Source organism: Dermacentor albipictus, chromosome 3, assembly GCF_038994185.2.
Source record: "Dermacentor albipictus isolate Rhodes 1998 colony chromosome 3, USDA_Dalb.pri_finalv2, whole genome shotgun sequence".
Classification (NCBI taxonomy): domain Eukaryota; kingdom Metazoa; phylum Arthropoda; class Arachnida; order Ixodida; family Ixodidae; genus Dermacentor; species Dermacentor albipictus.
The window spans coordinates 16,452,412-16,475,509 of record NC_091823.1 but is presented as its reverse complement, the minus strand read 5'-3'; the positions used below and the strand labels follow the sequence as shown (position 1 = coordinate 16,475,509).

At 44.1% G+C, this 23,098-nt stretch overlaps 2 protein-coding genes across 3 annotated transcripts in view; one reads left to right on the top strand and one right to left on the bottom strand.

Annotated features, from left to right (window-relative positions):
- LOC135917503 (uncharacterized) overlaps positions 1 to 23,098 on the top strand; it is a 321,200-nt gene that overhangs the window by 89,570 nt on the left and 208,532 nt on the right. The window lies entirely within an intron of this gene.
- The window catches only part of LOC135917505 (alpha-N-acetylgalactosaminidase-like), a 36,916-nt gene continuing 21,738 nt past the window's right edge, over positions 7,921 to 23,098 (bottom strand). For both annotated transcript variants that reach the window (XM_065451081.2, XM_065451082.2), the window contains exons 6-9: positions 21,758 to 21,919; positions 16,494 to 16,691; positions 11,107 to 11,291; positions 7,921 to 9,357 (exon numbers count right to left, since the gene is read on the bottom strand). In XM_065451081.2, the coding sequence (XP_065307153.2) occupies positions 8,997 to 9,357; positions 11,107 to 11,291; positions 16,494 to 16,691; positions 21,758 to 21,919 (906 nt within the window). In that variant the 3' untranslated portion in view covers positions 7,921 to 8,996. The remainder of the gene's footprint in view (positions 9,358 to 11,106; positions 11,292 to 16,493; positions 16,692 to 21,757; positions 21,920 to 23,098) is intronic.

The window sequence follows — 23,098 nt, the reverse complement described above, 5'->3', positions numbered from 1 at the left end:
ACTATCCTTTTCTGTCCTCATGAGCCACTCACATGATCTTTTACTATGAGCTTATATTATTATTCAACAAGAAATAATTTAAAGTGCTGGTTAGGATGCGGCACCATCAAAGAAGTGTAAAGCTGATGAAATATATCCAAATGATGTCTTTCCATGAATATAGCTATTGTATATATGTTTTTAAATTTTCCGTGCAACAAAAAGAGTGCGCAACAGCTTGAAAAGTACCACGTGGCAAGGTGCTCGCGCTTAACGTCATTGGTGCCCTCACACTTCCAACGCGCTTCCAACAAATGATCGCGGCTGCATACAGTCTTAACGCATGAACCGGCCGTATCCGAAAGTGATGGTTAAAAAATTCATCCACGATTATGGTACCCCCTAATGCGAAATTTGATCGCAGCTCTATAGAGTTTTCATTTCGCTATATACTGACTGGCACAGAAAATCTGTATAGTGCGGCATGTAGCAAATCGAGCGAGGTACGGCGCGACTGCCTCGCTAATCCGGGGCGGAATTCACTAAGCTGCGTTGCCCGTAAGCACTTTCTTTGCCAAAAAAGTTATTAGCTGAGATAAGGGTGCAGCCGGAAATGGCAGCGCATTTAACTTACGGCGTCGTATGAGAGCGAGGAGGAAGCAACGCTCGGAATAAACGACAAGAAATGAAAGAAGTGCGGTCAGCTGATAGCATGATCTCACATCGTGCATATGTAGTTGAGGCTATATTCTTAGGGCAAATCACTGCCCACCCCTGTTCTACAGCTTCCTTTTCCGGGCGTCGACAAGCGCAACCGCCCTCGCCTATATTCACCGCACTGCCGTCAGAAGAATTGCGGATGACGTGACTGAGGGACAGCATTGATTGACGGTCACATGGTGACATATTTGGCGCGGAAAGAGACGCTTAGTTGGAGCAATTGCCGGCCAGGTCTGCCAGGTTAACCTCGCCTTTTTACGTTGAAACTACCACACCCAATTACAGAGCGACTAAATAAATGTCTATATTTCAATACTTCTTACGTAAATGAAAAAAAAAAGCCCCATAACATATATTTATATGGCCTCAAGGCATGGGGCCCTGCACCCGTACGTTCATCGGTAAGGTATGTGATTGCGCTGTACGCGGTTGCAGGTACGGTTCTAATGCCACACGTAGTCTCAATATCAGCTCCCTCAGCAGCCGGTACCGTCTGTGCTGCTGGTCCACGATGTCATCCACCGCCAACCGACGACTAAAAGCGCGTTCCCTTCGCATAGGATCACTGTGCAGTGCACGTTATTAGAGCAGCCCTAACAATAAATGCAGAAAGAAGCCGTGGTTACCAACACACCCAAATCATGACAGAAAACTTCACTACATAATATCCACACCTGTAAGTTTCGCTGCCTATCACACTTTGACATCGTATCAACGTTCATCGCTTGTTCTTGGCTTTTCCACAGCTGATAAAACACAATGATGCCTCGCACCAGGTCAAGAGCTTGTTTTGCAGGTTCAGGCCGCCGCATTCCGACAGAGGCGAAATCCACAAAGGCGCGCACACATCAAATTTGGAGACCGGTATAGATGATAGGTTGGTGACGTCAGGGCCTGTAACCCCTTACTACGCTGTCTGCCATAATCCTAGCGGCACTTCATAGTAGTCAAGGCTAATCAATCAACATCATTCCGATTCTCAAGTGCTCGTCAAAACACCCACAGCACAGTACACGAAGCAAATAGTGGTTCAACATTCTAGCTAGTTTCGGATCAAATCGGTTACAGTCGTAGATCTCGGGACTCTGACACACTTTGTTCAGAGCAGTCACCGCACATATGGTACGATGCCAAGGTGGGAGTGGTGGTATCCAAGCGGCGCCCGATACTGTTCTGTAAGCATGCGAATGTGGCCTCGCAACATACGGAATGGACTTTGGTTCAAGAGTAACAGTCCTTTAAAATTCCGGACGAGTTTTAGATTTTGTAAAACGTCATCAACGTACTTTTATGTTCGCTACAGGACGAAGGCGTCTCCCAGCGATCTCTAGTTACCCTTGACCAACGCTAGCTGATTCTAAGTTGTGCCTGCAGATTTCCTTATTTCATTACCCCACCTAAATTTCGGCAGTCCTCCACAGCGCTTCTTTCCCCCTATAGCACCCACTGTGTATTTCTAATGGACCACCGATTTACCTGCCCTACGAATTACCTGCTCGAAGTCTTCCTGTTAGTTCCAACTACCACTACCCCAGTTTGCTCTCTGATCCAAACCTGTCTCTTCCTATCTCCTAACGTTAGGCCTTACATTCTTAGTTTCATCGCTTGTCTGAGCGGTCCTCTACTTGTTCACAAGTTTCAGCGTTGACCTCCAAGCTTCTGCTCCATATGATAGTGCTGGAGGAATGGCATGGCCGCAGACTCATTTTCAGAGACCGTGGTGAGCTCCCAGTAATATTTGGATAAATAGCGACCGTATGCGCTCCGTCTCATTTTCATTTTTCTGTAAATTTCCTTCTCATGATCAAGGCTCCCTGCGAGTAATTAACCTAGATAAGCTTGCTCCTGCGCACACTCTAGATATTGACTGCTGATGACTAACTATATTTCGCTGGACAGATTATTCAACATTAGCTTTGTCTTCTGCATAGTAATCTTCAACATACTCTTACACTTTCTCGATTAAGGTCCTCAATAAATTATTCAAGTACGTGCCCAGCGTAGTTAAACAGGACAATTCCCTCGACAAGCCGAAGGTTGTTGAGACATTCGCCGTTTATCGTTGTTCCTACTTCTTCCCAGTGCAACCGCTTGAATATTTCTTCTAAGCATGCAATGAATATAATTGTAGGGATTCTGTCTCCTTGCCTGAACACTTTCTCCATAAGTAGTTTTCCACTTTTCTTGCAGATAATTAAAACATGTGAAGCCGGAACTATCACTGAGTCGGATTCGAAGCCTGAGGAATTGTGAATGCATGCGATGTTGCTTTACGTATTTACACGGCCTTTACATTACACAGTCTTTACCAAGGCCTTGATGGGAAGTTTGTTCAGTCCTTCAGTGCGATCCACACGATATGCACTTGTACCGCTAGTTACACGCAAATGGCGCAGCTTCGTCCAAGAGCACGGAATAAAGAGTTTGAACTGTGCACCACCTGGAGAGCAGACAAGGCAGCATAATTCGCGTGAAGCAAATTAAACGTTGATCTTGCTGATACGAAGCGTTTTAGAGACTGCGCTTATCGTCGTGCACGCTTCACATTGTTCACATACCAGGCCACTGTGGCCGGCCGACTACTCTGCAGGAGGAGTGGCGCACAATAAGACCGTCACCGTACGGAAGAAAATTCTTGCGCTGAATTCACAGACGCCTATGAAAGCATTCTTAAATGAGAAAAGGAAAAGATGGATAGAACATCGCACGAAGCGATTGAAAGACGTGAGTGACGTCATTTCGCCCAAGACATGTTAATCTGGTGCACTTCAAGCAGTGTACTAGTGCTCGACTTGAGGCGCATAAGCATTCCCAGTCAATCATAAGACGACGATGGCTATCGTCTGCTGTCGCTTTGCTTTGCTTTGCATGCAAAACGAAAAAGTAGGGGCGTCTTTATGAGCCTTATTTATGAATGTCGCTAATGATACGCGTCGTAGAGGTTATATATATATATATATATATATATATATATATATAGAGAGAGAGAGAGAGAGAGAGAGAGTGTGTGTGTGTTCTTGTGTGTGTGTGTGTGTGTGTGTGTGTGTGTGTGTGTGTGTGTGTGTGTGTTTGTGCGTGAGGACTGATGCGACAAGTTGTGGTCGCTGGCCAATCGGCCGCTACAGCGTGCTCCATCGCTTACCCGCGTCAGCTCGAGCAGCGCAGATAGACATAGTTAGGTTCATAAGACTGCTATCCGCCTGTCGTAGAGATTTCTTCTTAAGTCGCCAGCTGCTACGGCTTTTTAGGTTTTGTGAATCGGCTTACGCTTACCATTCGCGCAAGTAATGAAGTTCGCACCTGCGCTACCATTACATACATGCCTTTTTTCGACTACAGCGTTCGCCTTTGCAACGGCGGACATCGGAAGCTTGCTGATCTTACAAACAGGTTTAGCTTTGTGAATACGTTTATTTCTTAACATATTTCTTACGCCAAAGTTTGTTCGTAAGTTCGTTCAGGGAATTCCGCCCCTGGAGATCGCGAGAGCCAGCACGTGGGTGACGTGTGGGCGCTATTTACAGCAGCCGCCGCCAACAGACATCCCAGATGACGCGCGCTACTGTGGCGCCATCTCGTAGCCATCAACTGTCGCCGCACTAAGCTTTTTTTTTTTCTTACGATTTCGCCATAGCCTCCTCCGCTTTCCGCCTTATGGTTCCGCTGCATCCTCTCTTTCCTCCTTGCACCTTTCATCTTCCGCTGCGCTCCGCGTTCGCTTTCATCTTTCGCTGTGCTCGTTCGCTCGGTTACGCCGACGACGACGTCGACGCTCGGCGCAGGAACGGGTGCCTAAAAGCGACAGTCACTACCGCCGTCTAAGATGCGTCGTCTTCCGCCGCCAAAACTTTCTCGACCTTTGTGCAGCCCGTGAACGCCAGAAACACTGAAAGAGGGAGAGTTACCACGTTCCCCTTGCTTCATTGCTTCGGCAAACAAGATATATTGCTAAATGTGGATGCGAAGATTCTGGTCTTCAAACCATCTCTGTTGGCTATTCACAGATCCTGTTGGCTTGCCACCTCAATTATTCCTTGGAAGCACGTTTCAGTGCAGTTATGCCGCTTCGTACTAGCGCGTATTGCCATATAGTACTTTTTCAGATTGAGGCGTTTTTTTAGAACCCCCCCAAAATTAACACCATGGTAGCTATCTTCACGGAAAGTAATTTTTTGGATATTTCTAAGTCTGTTGCATAACTTCTCTATTGTAGGTATAACATATTGTTCTTGGTAGTTGTTGAGTTGGAACCATATTCAACATATTTGAGTTACTCAAGAGTGCATGAACAGTACTTGCTCGGTTACATTATCGTAGCGCATACAAGAATATTTTTAAGGCTTGGCACAACTTACCTGAAAAATAATTTGTATGCGTAATAGATACATTCAATAAATGTTGTGCGTATCCCGCGCACTGTGGGAGTCGAATATATGCAAAGGATTTGGCAGGTATCTGTCTATGTAGCATTCCTGGGAGTTCTGCGAACAATTACCAGAAGAACCAACGGATTTCCCTAAATTGAGTAGTTGAGAATGTGAGCCGCGAGCGTACTTGTGTGTGACAACAGTAGCACGATAACGACCAAATCGAAAACCATCGTATGGCAGCAAAGTCGTATATACGCTGGCCGTTCAATGCGAACTTACGTCACGACAGTAGTTGAGCTCTACATGGGTAGTGGACAATCGTAAACTAGAGAAACGCGCATTGTGACGTCATCAGCAGCAAGGGTTATAATATCGTACGTATACTATGGCTAAGCCATGATGTGTATGTTAAAACGACGATGACATTTGTACACCGGACATAAATGTTAAAACGTGATGAACTTGGGTGATCGATTATGAAGTTGGTACACCGTGGCCCAGCTTCTACGTAGAATAAATTGATACGAGGAGAGTGCTGGGAAAAGTGCGCCAGGCCCGGGGATGGTGTGTTCTGACACGGCGCCTCAAAGCGCGAGCAGAGAAGACGAGAAAGTAACGCGTGGCGCACGGGTCAAGGCTTTCGAATAGCAAATTAGTGACTCTCAAATAGTATTCAGGCCTGGGTGCTCAGTATGGTGCGTTCATGTTGACTTGGAGAGTCGAATTCAACTCGCTCGCCGCAACAAGCAGTACGCGGCCTCAGTGGCATTAGATACTGCGAAGGCATATGACAGTGTCTAGCGCACCATTAGATCAACAGACTTGAAAGTGTGAATCTCCCACAGTATATAATTGCATGGACTCATAATTTCCTAAGCGGACGTGCATTTTATTGCTATCAAAACGGTGTTTCTTCTCAATGTTACAAACATACAAGGGGTGCTCCTCAAGGCACAGCCCCTCCCCCGTTTTATTTAATATTTTACTAAGTCATATTCCGGAACACCGTGATGTACAGGCATACGTATACGCTGATATCGCATTTTTTTCGGTGTCAAATGATATCCATGACCTTTATAAAGCATTGCAGTCATATTTGAATCAGATTAAAATGTGGCCTAAAGGAATACAAATCTCACTAAATGTCAATAAAAGTGCGATCATTGTTTTTCCCTTTTCTTATTGCCATGCTCTATTCTTTGCTGTATTTTCTGATCTATGTGAAAGTCATCATTTTCTTTATTCCCTCTTCTTCCTATGTTCCGTGTCCATGCTTCTGTTCCGTCGTTGCTGAAGAGGAAGCAAGCGTCGTGAACCTTCCAGCACCAGCTTCCTACCTACTCCTTCTCTTTTCCTCTTTGTATTTATTCATCGGTGTTTCCAAAGCAAATATTTATAATGATACTTCAACTGCTTCTGTCCTGCCTGAAACATATTAGTGCTGATTATTATACGTGTCCATCATTTTGTATACACCTTTACGCAAATATTTGCGCCTAATTGCTCAATATCTGATATGTGAAACTGTTACAAAATGATGAAGAACAAAAACTAAGCCACTTGAAGTGCCTTGGCCCCTCAAAAAGAAAAAGAAGATAGGCAGAGCGCGGGTATAAGTATTCCAGTCTTTCAATATTTTGTAGCCAAAAGAGTGTGAAATGTTCGTTTATTCATTAGCTTGTTTTTTCGCTTGCTAGATGCGTGAGAAAACCCGCAAAATATTGCACAGACTTTTCAATGTCTACCACGCATGCACGCAACTGATGAATAATAGAGTCGGAAGTCATGCGTTCTCGCCTGGGCTTTTGTAGGTGAAGTGGGTATAGCTGTTCTTAGCATTTCTTGTAACAGATCGCTTCGTATACTGCAGCCTCAGCCTTTCTACGGCTGAACCTTACTAAAGAGCTACGTTGCACTTCTTTGCATTACGTAGCATTTCCTCAGCCTTTTTTTTCATTCTTCTTTTACGATCGTTTATGCCCCGTGCATGTAGTCGTTTTCCTATACCCACTGCATGTCAGGCATGAGCTCTGTTCAGAGCTTTGCAATGAAGCCATAACAGAGAGATATAGGTGTAAACTGGGGAAAAAACTTAGACGTATCGTTTGCAGCACAGAAAAGAGCGTGAAGCGCTTAGGTTTAAAAGGAGCAGTGAATACGTGTTGAATTCTGTGACGTGAGACAAACAAAAAGAAACTGTGACTGGTACACCCGTGCTATGTATTAGGGTGTAAACAGCGTTCTGCGAGATAGGGACACATTTCATATTGGGACACGACAGTAATGGCCTAAACAACATTTTTTTTTCTTTACACCCCTTTGTTGTTATATTGTCCCCCTATACAACAACCGATGTCATTCTTGTATACACTTCCCTTATTTAACAATCGCTACATTCCTGTCAGGAATGCTATGTCTTTGCAAGGCAATGCGTACATATCTTTCGTGCTGGAAGTACCGAGAGCGTGGCATTAATGAAAGTAAATGCTTGTATAGATGGGACGGGGACGCAAAATTTCGACCAGCAGCACCATCTCCCGACAAAGTAAGAAATCTTGTTTTTCTTGCTATAGCAAAATTTGCTCGGTCTTGGTGGCCAACACTTTTTACGCTAGTCTCATTCTCCACGAAGAGGGGTTATAATAAATTAAGCCTTTTGTTGTTAGTGTGGCATTGTACAACTAACCAAAGTTTTGAAGTCAGTTATACCGAAAAAGATAGTGCAAACTGCTTGCACGCATTGTGGTTAATCAAGAGCTCTGAATGTCTACGTCAGCTTGCTTTCGGTTCCGTGGGATCCATCGATAACATTAAGTTCCAGTTTGAGTGAATAGACACAAGAGACAGCACGAACGATCGAGTCAGCGTATTTTATTTTAAAAGAATGTATAGTTGACATTCGAGACTGGCATCAGGGGCAGCCTGCTGCTCCTCGAAATCAAAACAACAATGCAAAAAAGTTCCAACTTTCGTAAAAAAGAAAGCAGCGTGTACACTGCATGTCAAACTAATTCCCGCTCTGACCAGCTGGGTAAACGAGAGCATCACATCCGTTCACATATACCCGCAAAGGGAAGTATGCCCATAAACGGCTTCAATAACGTCTGAGTGAGCTAACGGAATTTCATGGCTTTCATTACAACTATTAAATCTGTCGACTACCATTACTAGCAGGCTTCATGCAGCCAGACATAATTTATTTGTGCGAGCATTGTGGCGGTACCAATCCGGACATCTGGTCACCGAAAGGCCTGAAATATTTTCTACCTAGCACTGCAGTATTATATACTGACTTTGACTTTTAAACATTCTGTTGTTCCTATGGGTGCTTGGTAGGTTTGCCGCGTCCAGTATCAAGGTTGAACTTCATTCAATACACAATGAGACAAAAGCAATGCTTCGTTACCAGTTCAGAAACTGCTGTTTTCTTCGTTTGCAAACAGAGCACACAGCGAAATATACCAGGACTGAACACAACGTTTATGTTCATACATCACTCGCATACTAGCGTAGCTATCCAGTAAAGGTAAAGACGACTAGAACAATAGTGCATGATAAGCTATTCGTATTGCTAAATCTCCTCAATCCTCACATTTGTTCCTAATTTCGTTTAGAATCTGTTTTACATAAAATGACCCATCACTGAGCGCTGAGTTGTCACACAAAAAAATTCCCACGATAGAGTAAAGGGAACAAGCAAATGTTCAACAGGATGCACATGTTCGTAACAATCTTCCGTCCTACTTGAGTCGCTAATATTCACCTATCTTCCTCAAGCCATCACAAGGGACAAATAAAACGATTCGTTATCAACAACCGCCGTTCAAGACTCCGTAGCCACCTGCTGCGGAATACCCGGGTGTCACTTCTTTCGTCGCCGCTGCTACAATGTCCAGGAGATCAGGTGCACGCATTCAAGCGAAGGCGCTATGTCGGCAGTGGCAAAGTGTGGAGGCTTCTCGGGGACTGTGTGCTCCTCACCGCATGAACTCGAATCCTCCGCCTCGAACCATCGACGCCCACGACGTAATCAAACGGCACGCCGATGCTGTTTCTGATCCTCTGAGGGGGAAGAGTAGGCGGCAGAGGCAGTTGCGCGCTGCGGCCCGTCATTGGGGTGCCTGCAATGGGTAGCCCTCGCTGCTGCGTGAACCTCGGAAGCTGTACTGGAGGCAGCCTAGGTACAGGAGGCACCGGCACCATGGCCTCCGCCTTTACCATGGCGGCGCCACCGGCGGGGTTCACTCGAACCGCCAGGTAGTCGTCGGGGAAGTACACACCCAGAAACCTGCGTGTGATGGTCGTCGAACATTGGTTTCGGCAGAATATGTGATAAAGTGTTCATCTGAGTTGTGTGTGTGTGTGTGTCTGTGTGTGTGTGTGTGTTTGTGTGTGTGTGTGTGTGTGTATGGTGTTACTAACTTATGTTCACGTTCTATTTTTTAAATGACCATATCTCAGACTCCATTCTATTTTAACACCCTTTAGTAGCGTAACCTGTAGTGCCCGGCCCTATACTGTGTGTGACCTGTGCTGTGTGTGTTCTGCTTCATTTTTTCGATTTCTGATCTTTCTCTTCCATTCCTTTTTCCTCCCCTTCTTCCTATCTTCCATTTCTACGTTTCTGTCTCCTCCATTCTGAAGAGTCGGCAGAAATTGTGTCCCTTGCGGTGGCAGTTGCCAGCCTGCTCCTCGCTTTCCCTTTCCTGTCATGTGCACATATATGTTCAAAACAAATAATAATAATAATAATAATAATAATAATAATAATAATAATAATAATAATAATAATAATAATAATAATAATAATAATAATAATAATAATAATAATAATAATAATAATAATATTAACTCCCTGCAGACGGTTAACCAGAGAAGTTGAAACGTGCGACCCCGGTGCTTATCACTGGGTTAATCCCGACGGTTCTTAAACGACGGCTTGGTAGGCTGTCGGATTCTCGGCACACAGTTATTTGCGCTCGACTGCACGAGCCTATTCTTGTGTCCGGGCTGCAGCATCGGCACGTCGTAGACGAGCTCGTTTCAGTTTCAGTTTATTATTCTTAGTTTTTTGTTCCTTGTTCTGCTCGCGGCGTTGCTGATTGAAAGCACCCTGCTCTTAAGGAGTGCGTATGACGCGTGGCTTACCCATTTCGGAGCCGGAGAGAAACTGCTGCGCGACGGAGAGCAACGGCGCAGCTAATCTAACACCACCTAGATAGCACAGGGCCTTTTCACTCCGATTCATGACGTCATGCTGCCTGGCCCGACTGCAATAGAATCTAATGGGCATGCTCCCGAGTAGGCAACAGGGATTTTGACGTCATCGCTTTCATCACGCCAGCCTTGACAACGAAAATGTCGGGCCATGTAACGTGACGTCGTGGATCGCTGTAAACAGGCCTTGTGCTATCTAGGTGGTGTTGGCTAATCGCGCGCTTTTCTCTTCTTTTATTTTTTCGGGCATGTGCCGGACGGACAGACGAATCGGCTAGACAGCTTCGTTGTAATAATAATAATGATCTGCTATATATGCATAGCATGAGCTTGCGTGCTCTCATGTGGAACAAAGTAGGCATTTCCTGCTTGGGTTCTGGTAGCCTAGCCTCACTACTCGCCACCCTAGAACGCCACACCAGGCTATCCTACACAATATCCGAAAGCGACACATTTAAGTGCGCTACAGCACACTTGCAGCACCTTGCCTGGTGCGCGTGATTGATGTAAACTCTGGGCTTCACACTCACTCACTCACTCACTCACTCACTCACTCACTCACTCACTCACTCACTCACTCACTCACTCACTCACTCACTCACTCACTCACTCACTCACTCACTCACTCACTCACTCACTCACTCACTCACTCACTCACTCACTCACTCACTCGCTCGCTCGCTCGCTCGCTCGCTCGCTCGCTCGCTCACTCACTCACTCACTCACTCACTCACTCACTCACTCACTCACTCACTCACTCACTCACTCACTCACTCACTCACTCACTTAGGTAAACACTGCTCTCTTATGAGGTCCACACCTGTTTTCGAAGAGGTCGGTCACGCGGTAGCCTAGCGGATGGAGAAGCCCCAGCGTCCGAATCTGCGTGACGTGTTCTCGAGTAGTTCCCATGATGTTCCTATTGAAGAATACCAGGGCAAACGAGTAACCGGACTCGCCCACCACGGGTGTTACCGGGCGAATCCATGTCTCCACACCATCTTCCTAAAAAATGTATTGAAAAATAAGAAAGGAAAAAGTAAAGCCAGGATTATGGGCACTCATCTTCCGGGTATCGGCTCAGTACCTATCTCCTGTTGAGACTACGGCTGATGCTCCTTAACGTCTCAAGGTTCGGTTAACATGCAATGGTGTTTAGCATCAGCGTCTCTAACTGAATTAATTGCGTGGCCGCATGTTCTGCACACTACATCATCCATTACGTCTACGCGCTTCGCTTCCTAAATCAAAAGGAGCCACAAGAACCGACTGAGCGGAACGTCCACTTGGCTTCGTTGCTTTTGCAGCCAAAAACACTGCGCGCCTCTACGCAGTCAACCCTCCACACGTGGGCCACGCATGCGCGTCGATACCGAGACAGCACGACGACGGCGACGGCAACAGTGGCGATTTTGAGCGTCCGTAAATTGCTCTCGCAATAAACATCTATACACGAGCACTACTAGGGGGACTTGGACTCTACTCGAATAGATTGGCTGGCTGCTCTTTACCACAGCAGCGATACAAACTCATAGCTGAGCTCCAGCGTGGAGCTGGTAAAACACGACGTGTGAAACAAAAAGTAAGTAAAAACTGCACATAAAAGGTGTTGTCTATTCATGTGAGGTGCACGCAAGGTCAATATTATTTTATAGTCATTAATAATTGCGCTTTAATTGCAAGAATTTGGGAGTCCGACGCAGGTTGCTCTTCTGATGCCGAACACGACGACGCACGAAACAAAAATAGAAAATAAATAATGAAGAACAGCGCAGCAACACAGTCACTTTAAGACGAAACAACACAGGAGCATTACGGAAACTGCGTCAGCAGTGAGCACGTGAGATTTGGGCGGCGTACATCATTAAAAAGAAAGCTTTCGAGTGCATGAGCCCACCTTCGGTTTTAATATTTTACAAGGATACCTATCTCGAGAGCGACATTCATTTGGTTCACGCGCAAATTGTCACCCGCCATCTGTATCACCGCTGTTTCCTTTACATACGTTGTTGTCTGGGGTTGTTTGCCGTTTACAAGGGTTGTCAGTTAGTCTTGCTGATTTTCTTTGTATTTGTTCTTCAAATAAAACCCGATTTATCGGCCTGAGACATTGCACTCTCATTCACCATTGGTGGCGGCAAGGTGTTCTATCATTATTTGTTTTCTTTTGACACGCAGATGAGGCGTTTCTATCTTTAATCCCCAGTCATTTTATGTAAGTCTTTCCTACGAATAAACCACCAGCTGATAGTCAGTCACTGTGATGTTTCATCTTTCTGTGGTTCTGTATATAGCTAGCGCTATTTGTTTTTGCTTTTTTGAATAGCTTAGCTTAGTCTACCAACCATAGGAGTACTTTTGAGTGCATAAGTGGTGGAGATGGCAAAGCCGGCTAACGCCTTTCATTCACTAAGCCGAATAAGCCAGGTGTCACGTTCCTCTTGAGACGACTGCGTGAAAGAAACGAGGCAGGTCACGTTCAGTACACGCTGATTGAAGGACGGGAAGGACATTGACCTTCTTGTGCAGACGGTCGCCGTCCGAATATGAAGAGGGGCTGTCCACCTTATTAAAAGTGAAGCTTTTCTTTTGCGGTCCTCGCCGGTTTTCGTTACCATGGCTACGGCCTGGCTATTCTTTTGCGAATAGGCCAACCAATCGCAGCGGAGCTTGCGCGCCGCGTGCGCGCTTGGTTCCTTGAACCACCACAAGATGGCGCTCGCCTCCGCGCATTCGCGCCAACGGCAGCGCCGGCGCCGGCCGTGTGGGGTAAACAATAAAATTCCCCGATGTTTACGATACTCCCTAGTGCGAAATTTGAGCTCAGCTCTATTCACGTTTTCATATCGCGAGATACTGGCTGGCGTGGACAATCTGTCTCGTGCGGCACGTTGCAAATGGAGCGAACTGTGGCGTGACTGCCTCGCTCATCGCGAGATCGCGAGAGGCAGCGCGTGGGTGACTCGTGAGCGCGATTTACAGCAGCCGCAGCAGACAAATCTCCCAGATGACGCGTGCTGCTCTGGCGCCATCTCGTAGCCATCGTCGCCGCACTACGCATTTCTTCTCACGTTTTCGCCATGCCCTCCTCCTCCTCCGCTTTCCTTCTCGCGTCTTTCATCATCCGAGGCGCTCCGCGTTCACTCTTTCATGCTTCGCTTAGCTCGTTCGCTCGGTTACGCTGACACCGACACTCGCCGCAGGAACGGGTGCCTAAGTGCTGTGCTCTAAAGAAATCAGAGAGCTCGCATTCGCATCCGCGGCCGCACGGTAATAAGGAAGAAGTGTGCGTGTGTGGGTGCGTGTGTGTGCATGTGTTTCAGCGTGTGTTTGCGCATGTAAGTGCGTGTGTGCGTATATGTGCGTGTGTGTGCGTGTGTGTGTCACATAAAGCTTTGCTGTATATAGATTCCAACTTGTTGGATCCGCTGCATTTTCCTCCTTTTACAGTGCTCCTCTCTTACAACCAGCGTTACAAAAATGAGGTGATGCGATATGGCTGTGCTAATGGCATGGGCACATCACCTTCGCTTAATAGCGTCCTGTATTGAGGTATGACGCAACACTCTAGGCTTCGTGATCAAGCGTGACAGATTTTTTTTCTACCTATGTGCTTTTCTCTCTTTCTCTCTCTTTGCCGAGTTCGGACCTCTACACAACTATGCAATTGGAGCAAGTCTCTGAACGAGTATCAAGACGGCGCTCATTATGGAGATGAAGCTGTTGAAGAGCACGACAGACGGGGGTGTTATGGCGTAATAATTTTGAAAAGTACTTGCGTGACGAAAAAAACAAACTCTCCTCTTTTTAAGTGCGCTTTGGTGTAATATATTCCAAAACATGAATGTCCCGAAGGAAAACTAAATTTTTTTTCTTGCTGCCTGCTTTGCCAACTTGTCACTAATGCTTTTAGTTTCAACGTTTAAGTTTTAACACGCATTGAACATTCAAGAGCATGGCCTACACCTCACTGAAGTGCATGATACACGTGCTGCACGAAGGGAAATTTACTTTTGTTGAGCTTTTAGCGTTCGTAAAATTTTGACGCTAATTGTATGTCATGTCATAATGTTTTTATTGTTGGTCACGAAGAACTACAACGTGCGGGACTGATCGCCTTGCGAGGGACCGCCTTCTGAAGGTGCGGTAGAGGTCTAGGCTTACGGCATGGCGCCTCTAAAATGAGTAGCAAATGATAAATGCAATCAAATCAAATGCATGTATATGTGGATACCACTATATGGTTGGCATAATCAATACTTGCGTAATTTATTTTTATTTATTTTATTTCAGATACTCTCAAGGCCAGATGGCGTTACAGAGAGGAGTGGGAGAAAAACGAAATATGCAACTTATTGAAGAAAAGGCGTTGTAAACAGCAGATTTGAACTTTCCAGAGTCTGGGATAAGAGCGATGGTGGCTGGAGAGCGGTTTAAGTCTGCGCTTGTCCTAGGGATGGAATAATCGCTAAACATATTCGTAAGGGAGGCAGGAACTTCTACTTTATGCTAGTGGTCTAACCTGGATGGGGTGTAGGTAGATGGAGCAGAAATAGCTTCTTTTTAAAACATGGTTATATAGGTAAGATTTATGGGGAGGCAAAGACGGGAACACTCACGACGCACTGAAAGATCTGGCGGGTTTAAACTAGTCTTCATCGACGTGACGCTGGCATGACGTGAATAATTAGAAATAATAAAATGAGTGGCTATTTTCAGAATACTTTCAGATGCGTTAATAAGACTGAGCTCACCGGGTTCCCAAAACGTAGATGCATATTCCAGTTTTGGCCTAACAAGTGTTCTATAAAGAGAGAGTTTAAGAGATGACGGTTCATCTTTTTGTGTATATGTGTGTTGTTAATGTGTAATGTATAGTGAAGTATAATGTTCCTACTGCTGCTATGGCCCTATATTGGGCTGCAGTATAAATAAATAAATAAATAAATAAATAAATAAATAAATAAATAAATAAATAAATAAATATAATTTATAATGCTAGACCAAAGTTCTTTCGTTTCACTTTGAGGGGCGTAAGTTACCGACAATAAATATAAGTCCAATGCCTCAAACTGAAGAGTGTTCTCAAAAGTTAGCTATTTTTTTTTCATTTGTTAGTATACAATGCACTAATTGGCAGCACGAATTTTGCTGATATTGCTGTTCATTTTTATGTTGAGTTCGTTTTTTTCAATGTCATCATTTATGGGTGTCATGGATGCTTCGATTACATGTATGTTGATTCCATCCCCCGTCTATGCAATGGCCATTTAAAGATTCTTCGGTAAATAACCGAAATGAATCAAAGGCAGATTAGGTTCCTCTAGTTATTATAGAGGCACTGTAGAGCAACACTAAATTTTATTAGAGTGGTAACTTTACATTCATTAGTTTGGCAGGATGTGGTAAAATGTCTAATGCCGAAGAAAATGAAGGGCCAAACATAATTCTCTTTAATTTCACGCCGAAAACGCGACGCCAGTTACATGAGTGTTACGTCAAACATTTCAGTGTAGCTTTCCATATTTGAGACATGTCGGCACAAGAAATACTGAAACATTCCTGTGTTCTTAGTCTGTGGTTCCTCTGGAACGCAATGCATTCATATGTGCTGTCAAAGTCTTGCGATGTCACGGTGAAGCGGTGCGGCAACTATCTGAAGGCGTCGGCCACCAGTTCCTGCGTCTTTTAGGGCTTGCAGAGACTGCTTTCACGATAAGGATGACTGTTTAACTACCGCAAAAGTCTAATTTAGCAAAACAGCTGAACTTCATATTCCTAATGGTAATAATAATATATAATATCACAACAGCACTGACAGGGATTCTTCATCTCAATGTTCTACGTCGAGTGAGAAAATTTTTGTTGGCTATACTGTCATTTTCGCACTAAAGCAAAACAAGGACTAATATTTTCTTTTTAAATGTAAAAAAAAAGAATGAGCGCAAATGACACACACACTCGTCGCTCAGCGCGCTAGTGGCGAAGGTAACACATTGCAATTGGAAATTCCCGAAAGCACTAGACAAATTTGGATCCATTGAATCGCGAAAAGTAAAACATCGACTTCAGAAAATACTTATGCTTTTGAGTGAATAAATTTAGTAATTCACTCAGGTATATTGCCAACGAGACCGTTACATCTCGTACAGCTGAAAAAATCCCCGAACGCATGCATCAAACGAGACGAAACGTTCGAATGCTTACCGTCCTAATTTTCATTCCCATTATCCCTAGTGGATCCTGGTTCACCGCAATGATGGCTCTGTTCTGCAGGATCTCTTTGAACTCGGGGCGCATACGGCGAAGGTCGTTTGACATCAGCAGAGGAGCGGCCATGATAGCCCAGAGCGCCATCTGCGCCTTGCTCTGGTCGTAGCTCAGCCCGAAGTTGCCGATGACCAACTGCGAGAGAAAGCAGAAAATGACAGGGCAGCTGGATCATCAGATCGTCTCCGACATACAGTCGCAAACTATAGCCGGTGATTTGCAAATCATAGTTTCATACATATATACACACAAGCGTGATTTGGACGGTCCACAGCGTTTATACTAATCAAGACAACAGTTCTGACATGTGACGCTGAGCTTAGCCAGGTGTAAAATTTACAGTGCAAGTTCGATTTTGTACTTCGTCCCTTGCCGACTCATTCTTAAGCTGTTTAGAAAGAAAATCGTTAACAGTAAGTACAATATATAATGTAGTGGACATGAAGATATGTGCATGGCTTCGTACACATGTAATACATATGTATAAACTATAAAACAGACACTATGTAGGTATGAATATCAAGGAGATTACTTATACTGTAGCAAAATAGTATAGTGAAAGAGGCTAGGAAAAAGGGAGGAGTACCTGAGCGCAGCCTTTATCGTAATTATGGGAGAAAGTAAACCACTTAGGCCTCTATATTTCTGCAGAAGTGAGCTGTTAGGTTAAGGAGATACATTCTTACTCTGCCCATGACGCCCTGCTTTTTTTTTCTTTCGTGCCCTCGTCTGCAAGAAAGTTTGCCATGGCAAATTCCTTAGCACACTGGCACTGAAACCGTAGTTGTACATTCAGAAGCGACGACGTATTTTTGTTATATCAAAAACAGGCAAGGCTATGCATGACTTCTCATGGTTGGGTTTAAGGCCTACAAGAACCAGAGGCTCAAGTCCATACGCTTCACCACACCGCATCGCCAGCCGCTTCGTTGCCGCAACCGGAGAAGGGTTTCGATGTAGATACATACCACACAAGTTCATTTGCCTAGGGTGGGTAAAAAATTATGAATGCTTTTCGCAAGTTCATGTAGGAGATAAATTTCACATTTTCTTTACGTTCGCTGTAACCATACAAAAGATCGAGTGCCTGCAAGTGCAAATGCTTCCCGTATATTGAACTCGACTCTCGCATTCCCGAACCCGCCCAAGGAGCAATCTTAAGGCCGCTCGCACGCTGGGCCCGTAAACCCGCTCAGCTATAACGCTCTAATGAAGTGCCGAAGTAATCTACGTACTTTAATAATGTACCTAATTACCAAGAGTGAACCAACAAATTGTTATATAACACTCATTGCCCTTCCCCAGTTCCCACAAAAAAAAAACCTGAGGAGAAACGCGAACGTTGCGTACACGCAACAATCCCTTACGCACAAAATAAAATTTGCTAACGTAAGTGCTCGCAGCATTCAACAAAAACTAAACTGGCTAGAATCTTTTATAATCAGCTTTCAACCAGACTTTATCGCCCTAACAGAAACATGGTTAGCGAGTGATGTGAAGGACTTCGATATAGCACCACCAAGCTACGCAATCTTACGTAAAGATAGGAAAACACGAGGAGGAGGCGTAGCTATCTTAATAAATAAAGTCATTTCTTTCATGCTACTTCCTGACGTTGAAGGGGTTAAAAGCTGTCTTCTGCAAATTATATCTTTCTTCCAGTCATGTCGTTGTCGCCTGCGTATATCAAAGTCCTTCATCAAAAATCGACGTTTTAACATCCCTGCGCACGTACCTGTGTCATTACGCCATTGGAAACAGACTAATACTGGTAGGCGATTCTAATCTCCCAGATATCAACTGGCATACGGTTCAACATCACTGCGCCTCGTCTGACATAGTCCTTGATATTATGTTAACTCTAAATATTTATCAAATTGTAAAACAACCTACTCATGTACATGGTAGTTCCGCGAACATACTTGACCTAGCTAGTGTTTTTGACCGATCATTTTTCTCCAGGTAAAGTCGATGTTCAGCTATTACACGGTATATCAGACCATAACGTAGTGGTATGTTCGATCCCAGTTCATGACTGTATAGCAGCTTCCAAATCACTTATTACTTATTCTGATTTTACAAAAGCCGATGACTCTAGCGTTGTCGCTCACCTTTCCTGTGAATTTTGTTCGTTTGAGCAGCTCGCTAACAAACCTGGTTCAGGCATTGAATTGCTCTGGCAGAGATTTTAAAACATCGTATTCTTTTGTATTCGAAGTTACATTCCTACTAAAATAAAACAAACGAAAAACCACAACCCTTGGATAAACTGCGAAATTATACATGCCAAAAGCAAATTAAAACGTCTCAGGAAACTGTTAAAAATTAAAGCTAACTTCAAACCCCCATTCCCCTTACTTCAGCAATCACTTCTATGAAATCAAAAATAAAAGCTGCAAAATCATTCTATCTCTCTAATACGTTAACTACTCTCCTTAAAAATTCACCACAACATTTTTGGGATTATATTATGCCTAAAAGCCAAAATGACAATATGCTGTCTCGAGAAGAAAGTAAAGAAAGAGCAAACCTAATGAACAACTATTTTAAATCAATTTTCACCAAAGACGACATGATCCCATGCCATGTTCACTCACATAGTTCGGATGTAATAGATATCATCTCCATAAATGAGGCAGGAATCCTTTATCTATTGTTAAAAATATACTGCAAAAAGAAAGCTGGACCTGACGACATAACAAACGAATTTTAAAGGCGGTATGCTGAATGGATGGTCAATTTTAATATTTAACAAATCAATGACATGTTCTCTCCCAAGCGAATGGAAAATGGCTAAGCTAATCTCAATCCACAAAGGAGGTAACAAAACTGACCCTTCTAATTTCCGTCCTGTTTCACTAACTAGCACAATACGTATGTTGCTTGAGCACATCGTCCTTAAACACATTACTGCCTGCGTCGAAGAAAAACAATTTCTATCACCATTCCAGCATGGTTTCCGCAAAGGTCTTTGCGCAGTAACTCAATTAACCGAATTAATACACGAAATTTCACGAGCCATTGACAACCAAAAACAGACGGATATAATTCTACGTGACTTCTCCAAAGCATTTCATCGGGTATCTCTTAACAAACGAACGATAAAAATTGAATCAATATTCAGTAAAAACTAGTTAGTGACTGGATCAGTGCTTACCTAACAAACCGTACACAGTTTGTCGAAATTAATTACCAAAAATCTGAAATAACCCAAGTTACATCCGGTGTGTATGAGGGTAGTGTCCTGGCTCCAATTTTATTTCTTTTTTTAATAAAGATCTACCCGCATATATTAAGACTAACATTAGGCTTTTTGGCGGCGACTGCACAGTATATAAACAAATTAACTGTCTCAATGACCACCTAACCCTCGAAAACGATCTAAAATCAGTATGGCAATGGTGCATGGAGTGGCAAATGACATTAAATATAGGTAAATCAGCTTTACTTAGCATAACCAGGTAAAACATTATATCAGGCTTTTCTTACACACTCGGCAACATCCACCTAATCCCAGTTAAAGAACACAAGTATCTTGGTCTAATCAAACCACATGACTTGAGGTGAGAGGCACACGTAAATCATGTAACGTCATCTGCAATACAACGGCAATTTTTTTGTTTTTTTATGTTTATGTTTATGACCAGTACTCGAGTACGCTAACGTCGTTTGGTTCCCATTCACAAATACCTTAATTAATCAACTAGAGAGCGTTCAAAGGAAAGCAGTAAGGTTGATTTTTAACAAATAACGCATATCTGACTCCCCCTCCTAACTAATGGAAAACATGGAATACTAATCCTCCGTAACCGGGCCAGATTCGCACGCTAGAAAATTATGTTTCAACTTTTTAACAATGCGCTTCATATTGACAGCACCTATTAGAAACAAAAAAATATCTTCGAGAAACCAGTGCAAGTATACAACATGAACAGGAAAAAGGAAGAAATTCGTTGTTGATTCTTACATTATTCTTTTTCTTGTGTGTTTTAGTCCTTGCACTAGTTTAAATGTTCCTTCTATCATAGTTATTTTTTTCTTTGTTATCCAATTTTAAAGCAAAAAATATATATATATTTTTTTTGCATACAATTGAAATGGAGTATTCGGAGGCGTGCTACTTCCAAGCTCTTCAAATGGACTCCGTTTAGCCCTACCTATCAGCGAAGGCGATACAAAAGAATGGCGCTTTGGGCGTCCACCCAAAATAACTGCTTCAATTGGAGTACGGGCGCGAAAATTAGGTAAACCTTATTCATACATCACTGCTTATGAGAATGCGCTAAATGAAGAGCATTCCATATCGAACGCCGCTGCCCAAGACGGTGAAGTCCTTCGACAACTCAATCAGGCCACATGCTATATTCTTGATCACTCAAGTACGTCTGCACGTCAGGCTTCCATACAGCAGGCTATGCGTATAGGCATATCTCACTTCCTTTCTTGATAGTCTTGAAGCTATCATTTCAATATATCCTTTGACCTGATATGTCTGTCCAATTAGTATACCTCAAGCTTCCCCCTCGCCTTAGTCTACCGCGGCCGTGAGTATGCTAGACCGGCATGACGTTTATTCAGTAGACACGATGTAACAATTTTCTGACGTATTTGCGAGGCCAATTCACGTAAAAAAATAAATTGAAGGAGAGCACCATCTGATGGTGAAATTTTCGTGTGTCAAGCGTATGTAAGCATTCATGGGAAGTATGTAAATTTAGTGGCGCAGTTGAGCAGCGTGGTGATAAGCGCGAGCATGCGTTTCTTGCTAGATAATAAATAGTGTTGGGTGGTCGGCATACCGTGTTGCTATTTACGCGATACCGGAGTACGGAAGACGTTAGCAGCAGCGCTGGTGGCGCCATCTTGCAACGCTGACTTCAAGCGAAGCGCATAAAAACGTTACTGCAAAGACAGGCTATGTGTTGTATAGCTGCTCGGCTTAAAGGCATTGACAGCAACGGGTTCAAGCATGTACAGTGGCGTTTTAATTCTTTTGGAACGAAAACATAATGAAGGAAAAAACGTTTCTGATGTTTCGCGACTGAACAAACCCACTGTAGGATGTCACTATCATATCTGCAAGTGCCGTCGGTGTCTTCGGTTTTCCAGTGTTCTGTAAACTGCATTACTTATGCGGACAGTCTAAAACTCTATGTTATGTTCAGATGCTGAAGTTATCGACCGCATAATTCTGTGCTCACCATGTCCGGGTCGTTCCAGCGCCCCGGTGCGGCTGCTGCAGTCAACACATTCTGGTTGGCGGCATAGTAGTCGATGACGCTCTCCACGCTCTGCCAAGTATCGGCGATGTCCACGTAGTTTCTCCACAAGTTGCAGTGGTGCCCGATCAACTGGTAGTTGGGCTGCGAGAAAGATGAAATCCGAGGGTATAAAGAAAGCTGTTCCGACAGCTGCTAAGTGGACGCTTTGCATGGAGCTATATCTGACGTGCGCCTAACCTCAAGAGACGCGCGCTTTTTTTTTTCACCTTGCCTGTGTCACTATACGGGCATTGCAACCAGCATACCACCTGTATTTTGTGACAATCTATACGAGTTTGCTACACGTTTTGCTAACAACAGGGCACAGCACCTGCCCTCTGTGCAAGGGGCCTCAGAACAGTTTCCGAGAGACGCCGACGTTCAAAGAAGTTTGCCTCCACCTTGACGTCATGCACAATGAGCGAACGTTAATTGGCCGTCGCATCTTCACTAATTTTGGGAATTGAACAGCGGTACATTTCCCACGACGTTCTTAAATTGTCACTGCCTATAGCGCACGGTATAGCTTAGACTTTCAAACTCAGGTTGCCAGAAGGGGGGAAGTCTAGCGTATGAAACATTCCCGACCAGGGGGTATCTTGTATGACTGCAGTGTCATCGCCATCACCATCCATCATCATAACGCGTCACAGTCTACGTCATGAATCTCTGCTAGCTGGGACCGCGAGCGACAAGCATAGCACGCTATTTCATTCTCGGCTGGGCCGGTCGCCGCAGCCGCCTCTCGTCTCGACGGTTCTCTCCTCGCCCTTCGGAATAAATTTACGGACGACGGCACGTCGGCCGCCGTCACATCGTCCTACATGATTTATCCTACATGATATTGTGCGTCGTCATTGACAAAGTACGGTGCGCCTTTTTGGCATCCCTAGAGGTTTGGCTTTACGGTACTTCGCTCAGAATGCGTCATTTAATCAGTTGAATGTTATTAATGATTTTTTTTGCGCATTTTTCATCCAAAGAAAAAAACACATTACTTTAGATTAAGTGGCTCACTACATCAAAATTGTATTGAATTTCGGGTGCGAAATTCACCGTGGTTGGATTGTTTTTAATTATTAGGCTTTCCTTTCCTCTGCTACTGCTACTTGTTATATAACACATTTGCGGACGAACACATAGCATTGAGGAGCCTGATAGAACCAACAAAGATACGTTCGAAAATGATGACGATGCTTAGAAAAAATCCATTTACCACTCGAAATTTCCATGTTGTCTTAGCAGACATATCCTAGTGGCGCACGCCGGCGTTAACCTCGG